This window comes from Rutilus rutilus (assembly GCF_951802725.1).
Source record: "Rutilus rutilus genome assembly, chromosome: 11".
NCBI classification, from domain to species: Eukaryota; Metazoa; Chordata; class Actinopteri; order Cypriniformes; family Leuciscidae; genus Rutilus; species Rutilus rutilus.
In genome coordinates this window covers 25,544,953-25,563,684 of record NC_140216.1, presented here as the reverse complement: position 1 = coordinate 25,563,684, position 18,732 = coordinate 25,544,953, and the positions used below count along the sequence as shown (strand labels likewise).

The 18,732-nt window shown below is 40.0% G+C and overlaps 1 protein-coding gene across 3 annotated transcripts in view; it reads left to right on the top strand.

Moving 5' to 3' along the window:
- fkbp10a (FKBP prolyl isomerase 10a) overlaps positions 1–18,732 on the top strand; it is a 355,663-nt gene that overhangs the window by 14,141 nt on the left and 322,790 nt on the right. For all 3 annotated transcript variants that reach the window (XM_084423726.1, XM_084423725.1, XM_084423727.1), the window contains exon 2: positions 10,858–11,006. In XM_084423726.1, the coding sequence (XP_084279852.1) occupies positions 10,858–11,006 (149 nt within the window). The remainder of the gene's footprint in view (positions 1–10,857; positions 11,007–18,732) is intronic.

Below are 18,732 nucleotides of genomic sequence, written 5' to 3'. Positions count from 1 at the left end.
TTTATCAAGCGACGAGGATACTTTTTGTGCGCAAAAAAAACACAAAAATAACGACTTTATTCCACTATTCATTTCCTTCTCTCTGGGCCTCGAGTCTTTTCACGTAGTGTTTTAGCGCAGCGCGTCTGTGTTGTACGTCGCACTCATCACACACATGACAAGCGTCGGCCAATAGTGAGCCTACGTGGTGACGTGCAACACGAGAAGGTCTTACGGGGTTGGAACAACATGAGGGTGAGTAATTACTGACAGAATTTTCATTTTTGGGTGAACTAACCCTTTAAGCCTTTCACTCAGAGCAGCTCTGCATATCTTCATGTGTTCATGTCCTCACATTGTGAGACGGCAGACGCTGAAAACACTGAGCATCACGCACACTTGAGTATGGAGTAGATGAATCTCATTCACACAGAGACATGCAGAACAAGCAGATTATATATTGATATAGCAGTATTTTTGCATTTTAATATTCACAGACCATAATTTGATTCATTGTACAGCTCTACTGTCGATTTATCCATCCATCCATCAATTTGTGCGTTTTACATGACATCTACATTATACTGTAAATTCTAGGGCTGCCCCTGACTAGTGGGTGTGCCTTTAGAGAGAAATCCAACTTTCATGTGTATTACAGAATCAGAGAGTATTCGTTTTCTAATTTAAATTGGTTTGTTTTTAAAGTAGACATTTTAAGTTTCTGCAGATATATTTCTCAATGCCGTTTCAGTTTTGTTTTAAATAAATTTATTTTAGCTTGATGTTTGTATGTTGTTTATGAATACCAGATTGTTTCAAAGCAGCTTTATAAAGATAACAGGAAAATAATGCAAAAACGTTTGTTTCCAGAAGAAAATAGCGTCACAGTCTAGCTTAAGTAAGTTCAGTGATGTTTCATTTCTGTTTTAAAAAAAGTTATTAATTTAGTTAATTTACCGGTTCATTTAGTTCATTATATAGTCGCTCTGGAGTAAACTATGATGTCATCGTCCAGCTCAGTTCAGTTTTTGTATAATAGTGTAAATGCAGGCAGATCAATATTAATGTTGAATATAAAATTAAATGTTAAATTTAATGTCCCCATTCAGCCCAATTTGTGTTTTATTTTATAGTCAAGTCAAGTATATTTGTATAGCACTTTTCACAATACAGATTGTATCAAAGCAGCTTCACAGTATTAAATTAAAATAATACAACAAGGTTTGATTCTAGTGGAATTTATTGATTGATAAAATTAAATATCCCCAAATGAGCAAGCCAAAGGCAACAGTGGCAAGGAACCGAAAAACTCCATCAAGTGACCTATTGGTGACCAAAAACTCCATCAGGTGACCTAATGGAGAAAAAAAAAAACCTTGGGAGAACCCAGGCTCAGTCGGGGGCCAGTTCTCCTCTGGCGTTTATGAACTAGAGACAGGATTTAACTGTAAGATTAAAAATATTAAATGAATGCCTGGCTGAAGAGATGCATCTTTAATCTAGTTTTAAACTGGGAGAGCGAGTCTGAGCAACGAACAGTATCAGGAAGGCTATTCCAGAGTTTTGGAGCTAAATGTGAAAATGCTCTCCCTCCTTTGGTGGATCTGGATATCCTAGGTATGACCAAAAGCCTCGAATTTAATGATCTTAAAGAGCGCGATGGATTATAGGGCGATAGAAGATCCGTTAAATAGACTGGAGCTAGGCCGTTTAGGGCTTTATAAGTCAGTAGCAATACCTTGTAATTAATACAGGACTTTATAGGTAACCAATGTAGTGATGTTAAAATCGGTGTTATATGATCATATTTTCTTGATCTAGTAAGAACTCTAGCGGCTGCATTTTGGACTAACTGTAGCTTGTTTATTGAGGATGCAGGACAACCAGCTAATAAAGCATTACAGTAATCTAGTCTCAAGGTCATGAATGCATAAACTAACTTTTCTGCATCAGAAACTGATAGCATATTACGTAGCTTAGCAATGTTTCTAAGGTGGAAAAAGGCTGTTTTTGTAACATATGAAATATGATTTTCAAAAGACAGGTTGCAATCTAGTAAAACACCCAGGTCTTTTACTGTAGAGGATAAAATAACAGGACATCCTACTATGTTAAAGTTGTATTGTGAGAGGTTTTGTGGGCGGTTTTTTGAACCAATAAGTAGTACCTCTGTCTTGTCTGGATTTAATAAAAGAAAATTACGCGTCATCCAATCTTTTATATCTTTAACACACTCTGTCAATTTGGATAATTTAGCGTTTTCATCCGGCCGTGATGAAATATATATTTGAGTGTCATCAGCATAACAATGGAAACTAATTCCATGTTTCCTTATAATATTTCCAAGTGGCAGCATATATATTGAGAATAATAGAGGGCCTAACACAGATCCCTGCGGCACTCCATAGTTTACTGAAGTTATGATCGATTTTTCTCCATTTAAATAGACAAAATGGTAGCGGTCAGATAAGTATGATCTGAACCAGCTTAATGCTTGTCCTTGAACACCAGTATAATTTTGTAGTCGATCTAAGAGTATTGTGTGATCTATAGTATCGAACGCAGCACTAAGATCAAGTAAAACTAATATTGAGATACAGCCTTGGTCAGAAGCTAAAAGTAAATCATTTGTGATTTTAACGAGCGCAGTTTCAGTGCTATGGTGCAGCCTGAATCCAGACTGAAACTTTTCATAGATGTCATTTTCTTGCAAGAAAGAGCCCTGTTGAGCGGACACCATTTTTTCTAATATTTTAGACATAAATGGAAGATTTGAAATGGGTCTATAATTTGCTAGGTTATTATGATCTAATTGTGGTTTCTTAATGAGTGGTTTTATAACTGCCAATTTAAATGTTCTTGGAAAATGACCTAAAGATAAAGATGAGTTAATAATATTGAGGAGAGGCTCTTCCACTATAGGTAACACTTCTTTCAGTAGTTTAGTTGGTATTGGATCTAATAAACATGTTGTTGTTTTAGATGAAGTGATAAGTTTATTTAACTCTTTTTGTTCTATAGTTGTAAAGCACTGTAATTGTTCTTGCGGGGTGTTAATTGAGGCTGAATTATAAGGCGCGATTGAAGATTGAACGTTTACAATTGTGGTTCTGATGCTTTCTATTTTCTCAGTGAAGAAGTTCATGAAATCATTACTACTAAACTGTAACGGGATATTTTGTTCAGGTGACGTCTGTTTATTTGTTAGTCGAGCCACGGTGTTAAATAAAAACCTTGGATTGTTTTGGTTGTTTTCTATTAGTTTGCGGAGATGCTCAGCCCTGGCGAATAGGGCCTTTTAGGGCCTTTTTATAACGTGACATAGCCTACTGTCTTTCCACGCGATTCTAAAGACCTCTAAATTAGTTTGTTTCCATTTACGCTCTAAATTACGGGTTTCTCTCTTTAGAACATGCGTAGTATTGTTGTACCATGGTGCTTTAATTTTCTCTCTGACCTTTTTTAATTTAATGGGTGCAACAATATCCAATGTTCTAGAGAGAATGGTGCTCATAATGCTAGTTAGTTCCTCTAGTTCATCTGTTTGTTTGGGTTCAGGCAGCAGCTGAGACAGATCAGATAAGCAATTTGAGAAATTATCTATGGTGGATGGAAGGATTGTTCTGCCTGGTCGATAACGCGGCGCAGCATGACATATTACAGCAGTACGTAATATGCAAGTTACCATGTAATGGTCAGTAACATCATCACTTTGTGGAATGATATCTATATCGGTTGGATCGGTTTCATATGATATAATTAAATCGAGTGTGTGATTAAGACGATGAGTGGGACCAGTGACGTTTTGCTTGACCCCAAAGGAATTGAATAAATCTGTAAACGCAGCCCCTAACGCATCATTTGATTTATCTACGTGTATGTTAAAATCTCCAACAATTAATGATTTATCGACGTTGACCAATAGATCTGAGAGAAAATCTGCAAACTCTTTTAGGAAGTCAGCGTAAGGCCCTGGCGGTCTATATACGGTAGCCAAGGCTAGAGATAATAGGGATTTTTTTCTTACATCTGAGAGCATAACATTTAGTACAAGTACTTCAAACGAATTAAACTTGTCACCTGTTTTCTGGGTAACATTAAGAATATCTCTATAGATTGTTGCAACACCGCCGCCACGACCAATCAGACGGGGCTCATGCTTATAACAGTATCCTGGTGGAGTAGACTCATTAAGACCGAAATAATCATTTGGTTTAAGCCAGGTTTCAGTAAGACAAAGTACATCGATGCTATTATCTGTGACTATTTCATTTACAATAACTGCCTTAGGTGTGAGTGATCTAATGTTTAGAAGACCTAGCTTTAGAAATTGTTTTTGTTCACTAATAGCGAGATTTTCTGTTTTAATAACAATTAGATTTTTCCTAGATCCTGCAGTAGATTTATTATTTGATCTCACTAAACGAGGAATAGACACGGTTTCTATGTAATGTTCTACACTAGTATTTATATCAATTAAGTTGGTGCAGCAGAGACTGTAATTTGGACTTTTGGTTACTAGTCAAACGGTATTTAACATCTTGGAGATGTTATCAGACAGAAGATCCACTCCGATTCTACTTGGGTGTAAGCCATCAGCGCGGAAGAGCCTAGGACGCTCCCAAAACAGGTTCCAATTATTTACAAAGAGCAGTTTCTGCTCATTGCACCATGACATTAACCATTCATTTAGCGCAAATAATCTACTGAACTTTTCATGCCCTTGTCGGTACGTGGGAAGCGGTCCAGACACAATGATCGACGTTGTTTCAGGCGATGTGCTGCGTACAGTCTCGATCAGGCTCCTGAAGTCTTTCTTCAGAACCTCCGTCTGCCGCAGCCTGATATCGTTTACTCCCGCGTGTAACATGACGGCTCCGACACGCTCGTCACCGTTCAAGATCTCGGGTACCCGCGCAGCGATATCGAAAACACGAGCACCAGGAAAGCAGTGAGTGCGCACCTTACTTTTACCTAACGTAGCATGGACGTGCCGGACGATGGAATCGCCGATGATCACAGCATCGCGTTCCGTTTCGCGAAGAGGGGAAAAGTGGTTCTGGGTGGAGATCTCAAAAACCGGGAAGGACGGAGAGATTCTTGCTCTGGTCCTGGCCCGCGTCTTCCGCTGCGGAACCACCCAGGCTTCGTGGTGGCGTGTCGGAGCCGGAGTGAACGAAACAATGGCTGATCGTGACCTGGGTGCTCGGGACCAATGCTGAGAAACGCACGGAGTAGACGAGGTCGGGGTCAGCGGATTACTAATGTTAGTCACTGATTTGTGTGCATCGGCGCGTGATGTTTCAAGAGCTAAACGCCGGTCTCTCATCGACGCATCGGCACGTGATGTTTCAAGAGCTAAACGCCGATCTCTCAGCTCGACTTGTTTCTCTAAAAGATCACGGATCTGCTTCTCTACAGCTTCCAGCTCAGACTGCACCGCGTGCAGCTCGAATGTGTCCTCACCTGCACCAAAAGGTAGACAACATACATCCGATATATTCGCCATTTTAACAGATGGACAGTAAGTTAGCAACGACGCTACCAGTGATGCTATCAATATTAATACAGATTTATGACTGAAGTCTTGGATATAATCCGTCTTTTAGTGGTACGCGTGTAATGTAGACGCACGATAGGTGAGAAAATGTTCGTTTGTAAGTGAGTGTAAAGAAGACGCGCTCAGCCGTGACCCACAGGTGAAAACCGGTGTTGGGTCACAAATCGGCTTGAGACGCGTATGCTCAACAGTCCGCGTTGTAACTATGAGGTTTGAGCAGCAGTGCTTCTCAGTGAGGAAAAGTGGAAAATGTTCGTTGTAAGTGAGTTTAAAGAGAAAATCAAATCGATGGAGCTCCAAACACAACAACGCATTCAGACGCGACGCATGCGCAATGTGGCAAATTTTATAGTTTAGTATATAATTTTTTAGCTACTTATTTTTCATTATTGTTTCTGTTCTGAATACTGTTCAATTTAAAGGATTTGTTGTAGAGTGAGGGGAACTAAAATAGTATAGGCATAGTATTTATAATGTTTGTAAATGTTTATTTTTATTTACCGGTATTTAATATACATAAAAATGAATGTAATTGTTTGCAATTACGAGGTTAAGGGGTGTTTTTGTAATAAGATCAATTTCTCTTTCATGAGATTCTCCCTCTTCTTTGCCGGGTTATGTTTCTCCATGTTATAAATCATAAGGGAAGGCTTCTAAACCGTGAATTTTTAGGGGCGTGATATTTAAATGATGATTGTTTTCCACTGAACACATTTAACAACATACAAGCATTCGTATGATGGGATTGGTGGCATACGAATGTTTCATAAATCACATGTGAACCCTGTTGTAAGATGATTAGTTTGCTCGGATCGGCTCTCGTTTGTAAGTGAGTGTAAAGAAGACGCGCTCAGCCGTGACCCACAGGTGAAAACCGGTGTTGGGTCACAAATCGGCTTGAGACGCGTATGCTCAACAGTCCGCGTTGTAACTATGAGGTTTGAGCAGCAGTGCTTCTCAGTGAGGAAAAGTGGAAAATGTTCGTTGTAAGTGAGTTTAAAGAGAAAATCAAATCGATGGAGCTCCAAACACAACAACGCATTCAGACGCGACGCATGCGCAATGTGGCAATTTTATAGTTTAGTATATAATTTTTTAGCTACTTATTTTTCATTATTGTTTCTGTTCTGAATACTGTTCAATTTAAAGGATTTGTTGTAGAGTGAGGGGAACTAAAATAGTATAGGCATAGTATTTATAATGTTTGTAAATGTTTATTTTTATTTACCGGTATTTAATATACATAAAAATGAATGTAATTGTTTGCAATTACGAGGTTAAGGGGTGTTTTTGTAATAAGATCAATTTCTCTTTCATGAGATTCTCCCTCTTCTTTGCCGGGTTATGTTTCTCCATGTTATAAATCATAAGGGAAGGCTTCTAAACCGTGAATTTTTAGGGGCGTGATATTTAAATGATGATTGTTTTCCACTGAACACATTTAACAACATACAAGCATTCGTATGATGGGATTGGTGGCATACGAATGTTTCATAAATCACATGTGAACCCTGTTGTAAGATGATTAGTTTGCTCGGATCGGCTCTCGTTTCTGTGTTAGATCGATAAATGAGGCCCACTAACTCCATTTATCGTTCACTTTGATCTTTGAAACTTTGCAGAACTTTTGCACTCACAAATACAGTGAGGAAAATAAGTATTTCAACACCCTGCTATTTTGCAAGTTCTCCCACTTGGAAATCATGGAGGGGTCTGAAATTGTCATCGTAGGTGCATGTCCACTGTGAGAGACATAATCTAAAAAATAAAAAAATCCAGAAATCACAATATATGATTTTTTAGCTATTTATTTGTATGATACAGCTGCAAATAAATATTTGAACACCTGTCTATCAGCTAGAATACTGACCCTCAAAGACCTATTAGTCTGCCTTTAAAATGTCCACCTCCACTCCATTTATTATCCTAAATTAGATGCACCTGTTTGAGGTCGTTAGCTGCATAAAGACACCTGTCCACCCCATACAATCAGTAAGAATCCAACTACTAACATGGCCAAGACCAAAGAGCTGTCCAAAGACACTAGAGACAAAATTGTACACCTCCACAAGGCTGGAAAGGGCTACGGGGAAATTGCCAAGCAGCTTGGTGAAAAAAGGTCCACTGTTGGAGCAATCATTAGAAAATGGAAGAAGCTAAACATGACTGTCAATCTCCCTCGGACTGGGGCTCCATGCAAGATCTCACCTCGTGGGGTCTCAATGATCCTAAGAAAGGTGAGAAATCAGCCCAGAACTACACGGGAGGAGCTGGTCAATGACCTGAAAAGAGCTGGGACCACAGTTTCCAAGGTTACTGTTGGTAATACACTAAGACGTCATGGTTGGAATCATGCATGGCACGGAAGGTTCCCCTGCTTAAACCAGCACATGTCAAGGCCCGTCTTAAGTTTGCCAATGACCATTTGGATGATCCAGAGGAGTCATGGGAGAAAGTCATGTGGTCAGATGAGACCAAAATAGAACTTTTTGGTCATAATTCCACTAAACGTGTTTGGAGGAAGAAGAATGATGAGTACCATCCCAAGAACACCATCCCTACTGTGAAGCATGGGGGTGGTAGCATCATGCTTTGGGGGTGTTTTTCTGCACATGGGACAGGGCGACTGCACTGTATTAAGGAGAGGATGACCGGGGCCATGTATTGCGAGATTTTGGGGAACAACCTCCTTCCCTCAGTTAGAGCATTGAAGATGGGTCGAGGCTGGGTCTTCCAACATGACAATGACCCGAAGCACACAGCCAGGATAACCAAGGAGTGGCTCTGTAAGAAGCATATCAAGGTTCTGGCGTGGCCTAGCCAGTCTCCAGACCTAAACCCAATAGAGAATCTTTGGAGGGAGCTCAAACTCCGTGTTTCTCAGCGACAGCCCAGAAACCTGACTGATCTAGAGAAGATCTGTGTGGACCAAATATTAACATTGATTTTCTCAGGTGTTCAAATACTTATTTGCAGCTGTATCATACAAATAAATAGTTAACAAATCATACATTGTGATTTATGGATTTTTTTTTTTTTTTGATTATGTCTCTCACAGTGGACATGCACCTACGATGACAATTTCAGACCCCTCCATGATTTCTAAGTGGGAGAACTTGCAAAATAGCAGGGTGTTCAAATACTTATTTTCCTCACTGAATACACCCTGCTATTTTGCAAGTTCTCCCACTTAGAAATCATGGAGGGGTCTGAAATTGTCATCGTAGGTGCATGTCCAACACGGAGTTTGAGCTCCCTCCAAAGATTCTCTATTGGGTTTAGGTCTGGAGACTGGCTAGGCCACGCCAGAACCTTGATATGCTTCTTACAGAGCCACTCCTTGGTTATCCTGGCTGTGTGCTTCGGGTCATTGTCATGTTGGAAGACCCAGCCTCGACCCATCTTCAATGCTCTAACTGAGGGAAGGAGGTTGTTCCCCAAAATCTCGCAATACATGGCCCCGGTCATCCTCTCCTTAATACAGTGCAGTCGCCCTGTCCCATGTGCAGAAAAACACCCCCAAAGCATGATGCTACCACCCCCATGCTTCACAGTAGGGATGGTGTTCTTGGGATGGTACTCATCATTCTTCTTCCTCCAAACACGTTTAGTGGAATTATGACCAAAAAGTTCTATTTTGGTCTCATCTGACCACATGACTTTCTCCCATGACTCCTCTGGATCATCCAAATGGTCATTGGCAAACTTAAGACTTTTTTTAGATTATGTCTCTCACAGTGGACATGCACCTACGATGACAATTTCAGACCCCTCCATGATTTCCAAGTGGGAGAACTTGCAAAATAGCAGGGTGTTCAAATACTTATTTTCCTCACTGTATATCACACTACATAAAAGGTAATATCCGAAAAGCATCATAGAGGATAAGCATCATACGGTTTAGTGGAATTATGACCAAAAAGTTCTATTTTGGTCTCATCTGACCACATGACTTTCTCCCATGACTCCTCTGGATCATCCAAATGGTCATTGGCAAACTTAAGACGGGCCTTGACATGTGCTGGTTTAAGCAGGGGAACCTTCCGTGCCATGCATGATTTCAAACCATGACGTCTTAGTGTATTACCAACAGTAACCTTGGAAACTGTGGTCCCAGCTCTTTTCAGGTCATTGACCAGCTCCTCCCGTGTAGTTCTGGGCTGATTTCTCACCTTTCTTAGGATCATTGAGACCCCACGAGGTGAGATCTTGCATGGAGCCCCAGTCCGAGGGAGATTGACAGTCATGTTTAGCTTCTTCCATTTTCTAATGATTGCTCCAACAGTGGACCTTTTTTCACCAAGCTGCTTGGCAATTTCCCCGTAGCCCTTTCCAGCCTTGTGGAGGTGTACAATTTTGTCTCTAGTGTCTTTGGACAGCTCTTTGGTCTTGGCCATGTTAGTAGTTGGATTCTTACTGATTGTATGGGGTGGACAGGTGTCTTTATGCAGCTAACGACCTCAAACAGGTGCATCTAATTTAGGATAATAAATGGAGTGGAGGTGGACATTTTAAAGGCAGACTAACAGGTCTTTGAGGGTCAGAATTCTAGCTGATAGACAGGTGTTCAAATACTTATTTGCAGCTGTATCATACAAATAAATAGTTAAAAAATCATATATTGTGATTTCTGGATTTTTTTTTTTAGATTATGTCTCTCACAGTGGACATGCACCTACGATGACAATTTCAGACCCCTCCATGATTTCCAAGTGGGAGAACTTGCAAAATAGCAGGGTGTTCAAATACTTATTTTCCTCACTGTATATCACACTACATAAAAGGTAATATCCGAAAAGCATCATAGAGGATAAGCATCATACGGGAAAAGCATCACTTTAATGTAATTGCAAAGCTCTATGTGTACTGTCAAGGAAGGTAAATTGTTTTTCTTGTAATCATCCTTTCCCCAAAAATTTTTTTTTTTTTTTTTTTACAGTGGTTTTGATGTTATATATATATATATATATATATATATATATATATATATATATATATATATATATATATATATATATATATATATATATATTTTTTTTTTTTTTTTACATTGAATTTGAAAATGTAATACGTTTTTTTTTTTTTACATTGAATTAATACGTTTTTGTTTTTGTTTTTTTTTACATCAAAATTTCTCCATTCTATTCATTGCGGTCCTTCTAGCTTTTTTTATTATTTTTTTTTACTAAAAATGTTTTTCCTGAATGTTTTTGTAAATAAAGTCTCTCTCTCTCTCTCTCTCTCTCTCTCTCTCTCTCTCTCTCTCTCTCTCTCTCTCTCTCTCTCTCTCTCTCTCTCTCTCTCTCTCTCTCTCTCAGCCTGGATAAGGGTTTTCCATTCGTGGGGCAGGTGGGTGTGGAATCTAAAGTCATTCCAGGTTTGGATAAAGGAGTTCAGGGCATGTGTGTAAACGAGCGAAGGAAGATCACCATACCTCCTCACCTGGCTTATGGAGTCTTGGGAGCTGGTAACAATGTCTTTTGTTTTTTCGCCTTAATAAATCAATTATTTTCCTAGTATGACAGAGAGGCCAAAAAAGGCAATACATATCCCCAATTTTACACAGTGTTGTGTTTACAGTGGTCCTCCTGCTATGGATTTGTTATTTGATTCATTATAATGACTGATTTATTAAAGTTATTTACAAATGATTATTTTATCTTCTTGCAAGAAACAAAATTCATTAACTATCACCATAGAATTAGAAATAGTAATAAAATATTTGACAAAATTGTGGATTGCTGTATATTTAGGGTTCCAATTGCCTTCATTTTTATGTCTCTCGATAACACACTCTTTCTAACACATAGGCTTTTGGGAGAATCCTGCTTTATACATTGAGACTATTTACCAATTTGTTTAGCCACAATTAGTTTAACATTTAAAAAAAGAAAATCTAAACTTGACAATTTTTTTTTATTTTATAACATAAATATAGTCATATCCAAATTAAATACGGTAACACTTTAGAATAGTTCCATCACTAATGAATAACTACACAGTAACAAATGAGTAACACAATATTAACACTCTAGTAACTACTATTAACTAACAAGAAACTCTGATTAATGAATTAGTAAGTAATAGTGCTCAGTTTAATGAGGCAGTTCACTATTAACTAATCAATAACTACTGTTTTTTTTCATACCTCACAGAGGACTACTAAGGACTAGGGATGTCACGGTACCAAAATTCCAGTTGTCGGTACCGATACCATTAAAATTTTACGGTTCTCGGTACCACAGCAAAATCTGTTGAAACTATTTTTCTATTTTATTGAACTATTTGAAAAAAAATATTACATTCAATTCAATTCAATTACTTTAATACGATTACAATACAATACAATGTAAATAATACATATAAGCATTAAAGGCTACATGCTGTTTAAACGTAAATATTGCTTATAAAAAAAATCCCACGGAGACGTAGCTAAATCTACTGTCCAGTAGCCTAATATAATTATTTCTGTCAATTTCTTCAAGTTAAACCGAACTTTTATTTTGACGAGTTGCCGTGAAGACCTTTGAGTTTCTGTGTGTGTATGATATGACGATAGTTTTTTTTCTCAAATTAAACGGTAAAATGCTCATGATGTGACTCTCAGAGTGGCTCTGGAGATGAATTTCATCATGTCATCATATCGTGAGGCAGCAGAGACTGAAAACAGCGCAAGCGTCACTCGTGCTTCAGTGTGTGTGTGTGTGAGGTAAATGAAACCGCGCGTCTGCGCCATTCATTCACACAGAGACAAGCATAACATGCAGGGTTAATATTTAAATAGTCTTTTTGCAGTTTAATATACACAGACACTATATATATATTATATCGTGGTATATATCGGCTACAGACAGTGCTCCATGTAAAAAAGTTAGTCTGGAGCCCCGCGCTTAGATAAAAACACGGAAGCGACTTAAAGGTGCAATGTGTGATATTTCTGAGGATCTATTGACAGAAATGCAATATAAGATCCATAACTATGTTTTCAGTGGTGTATAAAGACCTTACTTAATGAACCGTTATGTTTTTATTACCTTAGAATGAGTCATTTATATGTACATAACCGCGGCCACCCCCTTCTATGAAGGTCGACATATCGTGACGTCATGTTTCTACCGTAGCCGACAGCGAACAGACAGCGCTACAGAGCGCGTTTCATCACTAACTTGAATGAGAAGCAGCAGAAAAAGACGCGGCTTCCTACGTCGGCCACCGTAGCCTCTCATTCGAGTTTGAAATTTCAAGGAAAGGCCGCGAATTATTGACCGGTTGCAATTTGCAAATCTCACCACTAGATGCCGCTAAAAATCACACACTGCACCTTTAAAGCAGCTGCCTATTAGTGGGTACCGAATATACCCGGTACTACAGAAATGCTGGTATCGTCACATTTTCAGTACCGACTTGGTACAGAAGTACCGGTACTTTGACAACACTACTAAGGACTACTATGGACTACTATATACAGGTTCATAACAGAATTCAATTAACATGAATAATTCATAATGTATAATTTATTAAAGTAACTTTACTTAACCATGATCTTTACTTTAGATCACCCACTAGTAAAGTGAAAAAAATAACTCTATTACTATTGGATAGTAATGACTCAAGTGTTACTACATCCTAGATAGGACTACAAATTATTTTGATCAATATTCTGAAGTGAAAAGCATGGTAACTCCCTTGGTAATGAGTTACCATTTAGGTAATGAGTTACCTAATGTCATTGTAAGCTTTTTAAGTTGTTGTAAGATTTTGGAGAGTAATTCCTTCCGATGGATTTGTTATCACTTGAGTTATTTCAACTGAGCACTATTACTTGTCAGGGTTCTGTCATCCCGGTCTAGTGTGTTTCTTGGTTTTGTGACAGAGCCCTCCACAGACACTCCTGTCTTTGTCTGTGTGTCTTGTTGTGTTCTGTTCCCTTTCAATTCGGTCACGTTCAGGACGTACCGTACTGATTGGAATCACGCTTAGGGAGCCTGTCATCTTCGAGTATTGAAAAAACAAGCCAATGCACATTGGCATGCGAGATTTGCATCACGGGTGTGTCTGCGTCTTTTTCAAGATGCCATTCCACCCGTGCGTTTCTGGATGTGGTCGTTCCCTGTCCCCAGCTGACGGTCACAATAGATGCATCACGTGTTTGGGCTTACAGCATGCTGAAGCAGCTTTTGTGGATGGCTCATGTTCTCATTGCGGGAACATGACTATCTTGGTGCTGAGATCGAGACTCGCCTTCATCCGTGAAGGTGGAGTCCCCATTCCCATGCCCCGTTCTAGCGCCCCTTCTGGCCCACCCCAGAAGAGAATTTCTGCGCCGTGTGGGATGGGTGATCTGAGGATCACAGTGAGGGCTTCCCCACCCGTTAACCAGTCCCCGTGGGCCCCTCACTCCTCTGTCGCACCGCAGCCGGTGGATCTCCCTGTGGAACGTGCTGGTCCTTCTGTAGTGGACCGACCCGCCATTTCGTTCAGGGCTCCTCCTGAGGACAGGATGTCGATCGCTGCATCAGAAGGGGAGCTAGACTCTGGAGATGATGACTCGGCTGCGCTACCTCCTTCTGGGAGAGTAGCGTTGCCCGAGCCGGATCCAGAAATGTCAGCTATGCTGAAACGGGCTGTCTCGGTTGGATGATTGGTTTTTCGGGGCGGGCCGTGCTGGTCCTCAGTGCACCGCCCCGGTGCCTTTCTTTCCCGAAGTGCATGAGGAGGTTACTAGGTCGTTGACGGCACCTTTCTCTGCCAAAAACCGCCTTAGTTCCTCCTTGAAGGGTTACGAGGCTATACCTCCAGTGGAGCAGTCTGTCGCAATGCAACTGTGTCCAGCGACCGCTACCTCTTGGAAGGGTGATCCTCGTCTCCCCTCTAAGGCCTTTAAGTTCTTGTCCATTCTCACGGGCAAGGCTTACAAAGCCTGTGGGCAAGCCGCTTCCTCCCTGCATGCCATGGCATTGCTGCAGGTCTATCAGGCCAAAGCACTCATGGATCTGGATTGGAGGATGGTCTCAACAACCTTGGTTGAGAGACCTGAACTTATGAGCTGGGCCCCCCTCAGAAGCCAAGCCCAAAGTTTCCACAATTCTGGGTAGGGTAAAGTATCAACCTGCTCGTCTGAGAGAAAAGGTCCCCCCTGAGCGCAATCTCCAGAGGAGAGCCGTCGATGAGAGACTCTAGGTCTGAGAACCATACCCGGGCCGGCCAAAACGGGGCTATTAATAGAAGACGGGCCCCGTCCCGGCGAACTCTCTACAGAACTCCCGGGATCAGAGCGATCGGGAGAAATGCCTACAGACGTGACCTCGGCTACGTCTGCAACATAGCGTCCAGCCCCAGAGGAGCAGGCTGAGAGTGAGAACCACTGTGGACAGTGTGTCATCTCTTAAGATGCGAACAGGTCTACTTCTGCTTGACCAAAGTTTTTCATTGGTGGTAGAGTCAGGGTGGAGTCTACATTCCCTGGGCCTCGGCCCCTGCCTCAACAGGATGTCTGCTCCCTGATTTAAATACCCAGGGATGTAAATTGCCTTTAGAGAGAGCAAACTCCCTTGGGCCCAAAGGAGGATCTGGTGAGTCAATTTACGGCTGAGAGAATCGATGCTATACAAGCAGGGGATAGTCGTGCCTGCATCGTCGTCGAATCCCAAACCACACCTAGAAAAGTGGTCCTTAGAACTGGAAGGAGCACACTCTTTTTGGCGTTGAGCCTCAGTCCCAACTTTCGACATCTCGATGCCGAACCGCTATCTGCTCAGATTGAGCTAAAAATCAACCAGTCGTCGATATAATTCAACACACAAATGCCCTGGAGTCTCAGCGGAACCAGAAGTGCATCCACGCATTTCGTGAAAGTGCGGGGAGATAAACCTAGGCCGAAGGGAAGAACCCGATATTGGTACACTTCGCCCCCAAAAGCGAACCTCATGAACTTCCTGTGATGAGGATGGATGGCTACATGGAAGTACACGTCCTTCAAATCTATCGTAACAAACCAGTCCTCGGACTGAATCTGTGACACAATCTGTTTGAGTGTAAGCATTTTGAACGTGAGTTTTTGAACCCTGTGGTTTAGTTGACGCAGGTATAGAATAGGACGCAACCCTCCGTCCTTCTTTGGAACAATGAAGTAACGGCTGTAAAACCCTGACTCCCTGCTGGGAGGAGGAACCCTTTCTATAGCCTCCTTTTGCAGAAGAGTCTGTACTTCTTGCTCCACAACCGTCAGGACTTCTTCTTAGTCGAAGCCTTCTTTGAGATAATGATTGTCCTCAGATCTGTCTTATCCCAAGACGACTACGGCTGAGATTACTAAAGGTACCAGCCTCTCAAGACTTGGCTCTAGTATAGCTCAAGAAGCCAATCCAGTGTCCTTAAACGGATGACTGGCAGGAACAACCAAACTGACCCCTCTTAAACCCTCCTTCTGCAAGTCAGACACTGAGACTAGAACTCGCTGGAGAACGCTGCGCTCCAAAGCACACGTGGGTTGTGGGGTTGGCAGAACAGCCCCTGAGGGCACCGTATAATGAGGTGTTATCCATTTCCACCAGGAATTCACCATTAATTTGCTCAGAATTAAATGACTTCTCAAAGATTAGATGAGTATATAATTCATTTTCTCAAATTAATTGCAGCCAAATATCAACCAGACAAGTAAACACGGTCTGGATGAAAGGCTGCATAGTATATTAATACAGACATCTAACTTCTCAAAGATCAGATGAGTACATATTTAATTTTCTCAAAAATTAAATGCAGCCAAATATCAACCAGACAAGTAAACACGGTCTGGATGAAAGGCTGAATACTATATAAATACAGACATCTAACCCCTCAAAAATCAGATGAGTACATATTAATTTTCTCAAAAATTAAATGCAGCTAAATATCAACCAGACAATTAAACACGGTCTGAATGAAAGGCTGCATAGTATATTAATACAGACATATAACTCCTCAAAGCTCAGAGGAGTACATATTTAAAAAAAAAAAAATTTTAATTAAATGCTGCCAAACATCAACCAGACGAGTAGAAACGGTCTAGGTGAAAGGCTGAATATAGTGTATTAATACAGACATCAAATCAGAAGAGTATTTAACATTTAATTTAATCAAAAGGAAATGCAGCCAGAAACAAGCAGACAAGAATACATGGTCTTAATGACAGGCTGAATATTCATATTATAATCTCAAACACAAAAAGAACCATAGCCTAAATAATAGTGTACAAACACACATAATTAGTTTGCACACAATCATAAGAGAAAGAGAGAAAGGAAAAGTGCTCAGTTCCCTGCGCATGCATATATATATATATATATACAGTAGTACCAGTCAAAAGTTTGGAAACACTACTATTTTTAATGCTTTTGCAAGAAGTCTCTTATGCACATCAAGCCTGCAGTTAAAAAAAAAAAAAAAAAAAACAGCAATATTATGAAATATTATTACAATTTAAAATAATGGTTCTCTTTTTTAATATACTTTAAAATGTAATTTATTTTTGTGATGCAAAGCTGAATTTTCATCAGCAAGTACTCCAGTCTTTGGTGTCTTATGATCCTTCAGAAATCATTCTAATATGATAATTTGATACTCAGTTATTATCAATGATGGAAACAGTTGTGCTGTTTAATATATGTTTTTGGAATACTTTTTTCAGGATTCATTGATGAGTAAAACGTTAACAGCATTTATTCATAAAAACAGCATTTATTCAAAATAAAAACATTTCTAACAATATAAATCGTTACCATCACCTTTTATCAATTTAACGCATTCTTGTTGAATTAAAGTACTAATTTCTTTAAAAAAAAAAAGTTATTGTTCCCAAACTTTTGAACGGTAGTGTATATTGTTACAAAAGATTTCTATTCTAAATAAATACAGTTCTTTTTAACTTTTTATTCATCAAATAATCCTGAAAAAAGTATCTCAGGTTATAAAAAAATATTAAGCAGCACAACTGTTTCCAACATTGATCATAAATCAGCATATTAGAATGATTTCTGAAGGATCATAAGACACCAAAGACAGGAGTACTTGCTGATGAAAATTCAGCTTTGCATCACAAAAATAAATTACATTTTAAAGTATATTAAAAAAGAGAACCATTATTTTAAATTGTAATAATATTTCATAATATTCCTGTTTTTTTTTTTTTTTTTTTTTTAACTGCAGGCTTGATGAGCATAAGAGACTTCTTTCAAAAGCATTAAAAATAGTAGTGTTTCCAAACTTTTGACTGGTACTGTGTATATATATATACACTATATTTTGTGGGCCCATTATCTACACGTTGCGCTGCCTCGGCAAACGCAAGATCCGAGCCAAAGAATCTTTATTGACTTTCTTCCCTCGAGAAGAAAGCCAACATGAGCAGAGCTAAAACTCTCGATAGTGCATATTTTACACGTCAGGAATTATGAATGAACACTGTCAGCCACCTTTTACTAGAATAGAATAGAATAGAATAGAATAGAATAGAATAGAATATAATAGAATAGAATAGAATGAGGCATTTATATAGCGCTTTCATATGTACTACTGTACACCCAAAGCGCTTTACAATCATTTCAGGGAATCACTCCTCAACACCACCAGTGTGCAGCATCCACTTGGATGATGCGACGGCAGCCAGTACAACTGGTGGAGAGGAGAGAGCGTGATAGAGACAATTCAGTGGATGAGGATTATTAGGAGGCCATGATTGGTAAGGGCCAATGGGTGGAATGTGGCCAGGACACTGGGGTTACACCCCTACTCTTTACGAGAAGTGCCATGGGATTTTTAATGACCACAGAGAGTCAGGACCTCGGTTTTACGTCTCATCCAAAGGATGGTGCTCTTTGACAGTATAGTGTCCCCGTCACTATACTGGGGCATTAGGACCCACACAGACCACAGGGTGAGAACCCCCTACTGGCCTCACTTACACCTTTTCCAGCAGCAACCTGGTTTTCTCAGGAGGTCTCCCATCCAGGTACTAACCAGGCTCAACCCTGCTTAGCTTCAGTGGGCAACCAGTCTTGGGCTACAGGGTGATATGGCTGCTGGCAACATCCATATCACTAGCCATATCACTACTAGAGCTTGACCGTGCATGCTTCACTCCCAAACAAACAACACATAAATCGCATGTATCCCCAGTCGTAATGAAGCGAGGGCAGGGAGGAACACACGATCCAAAA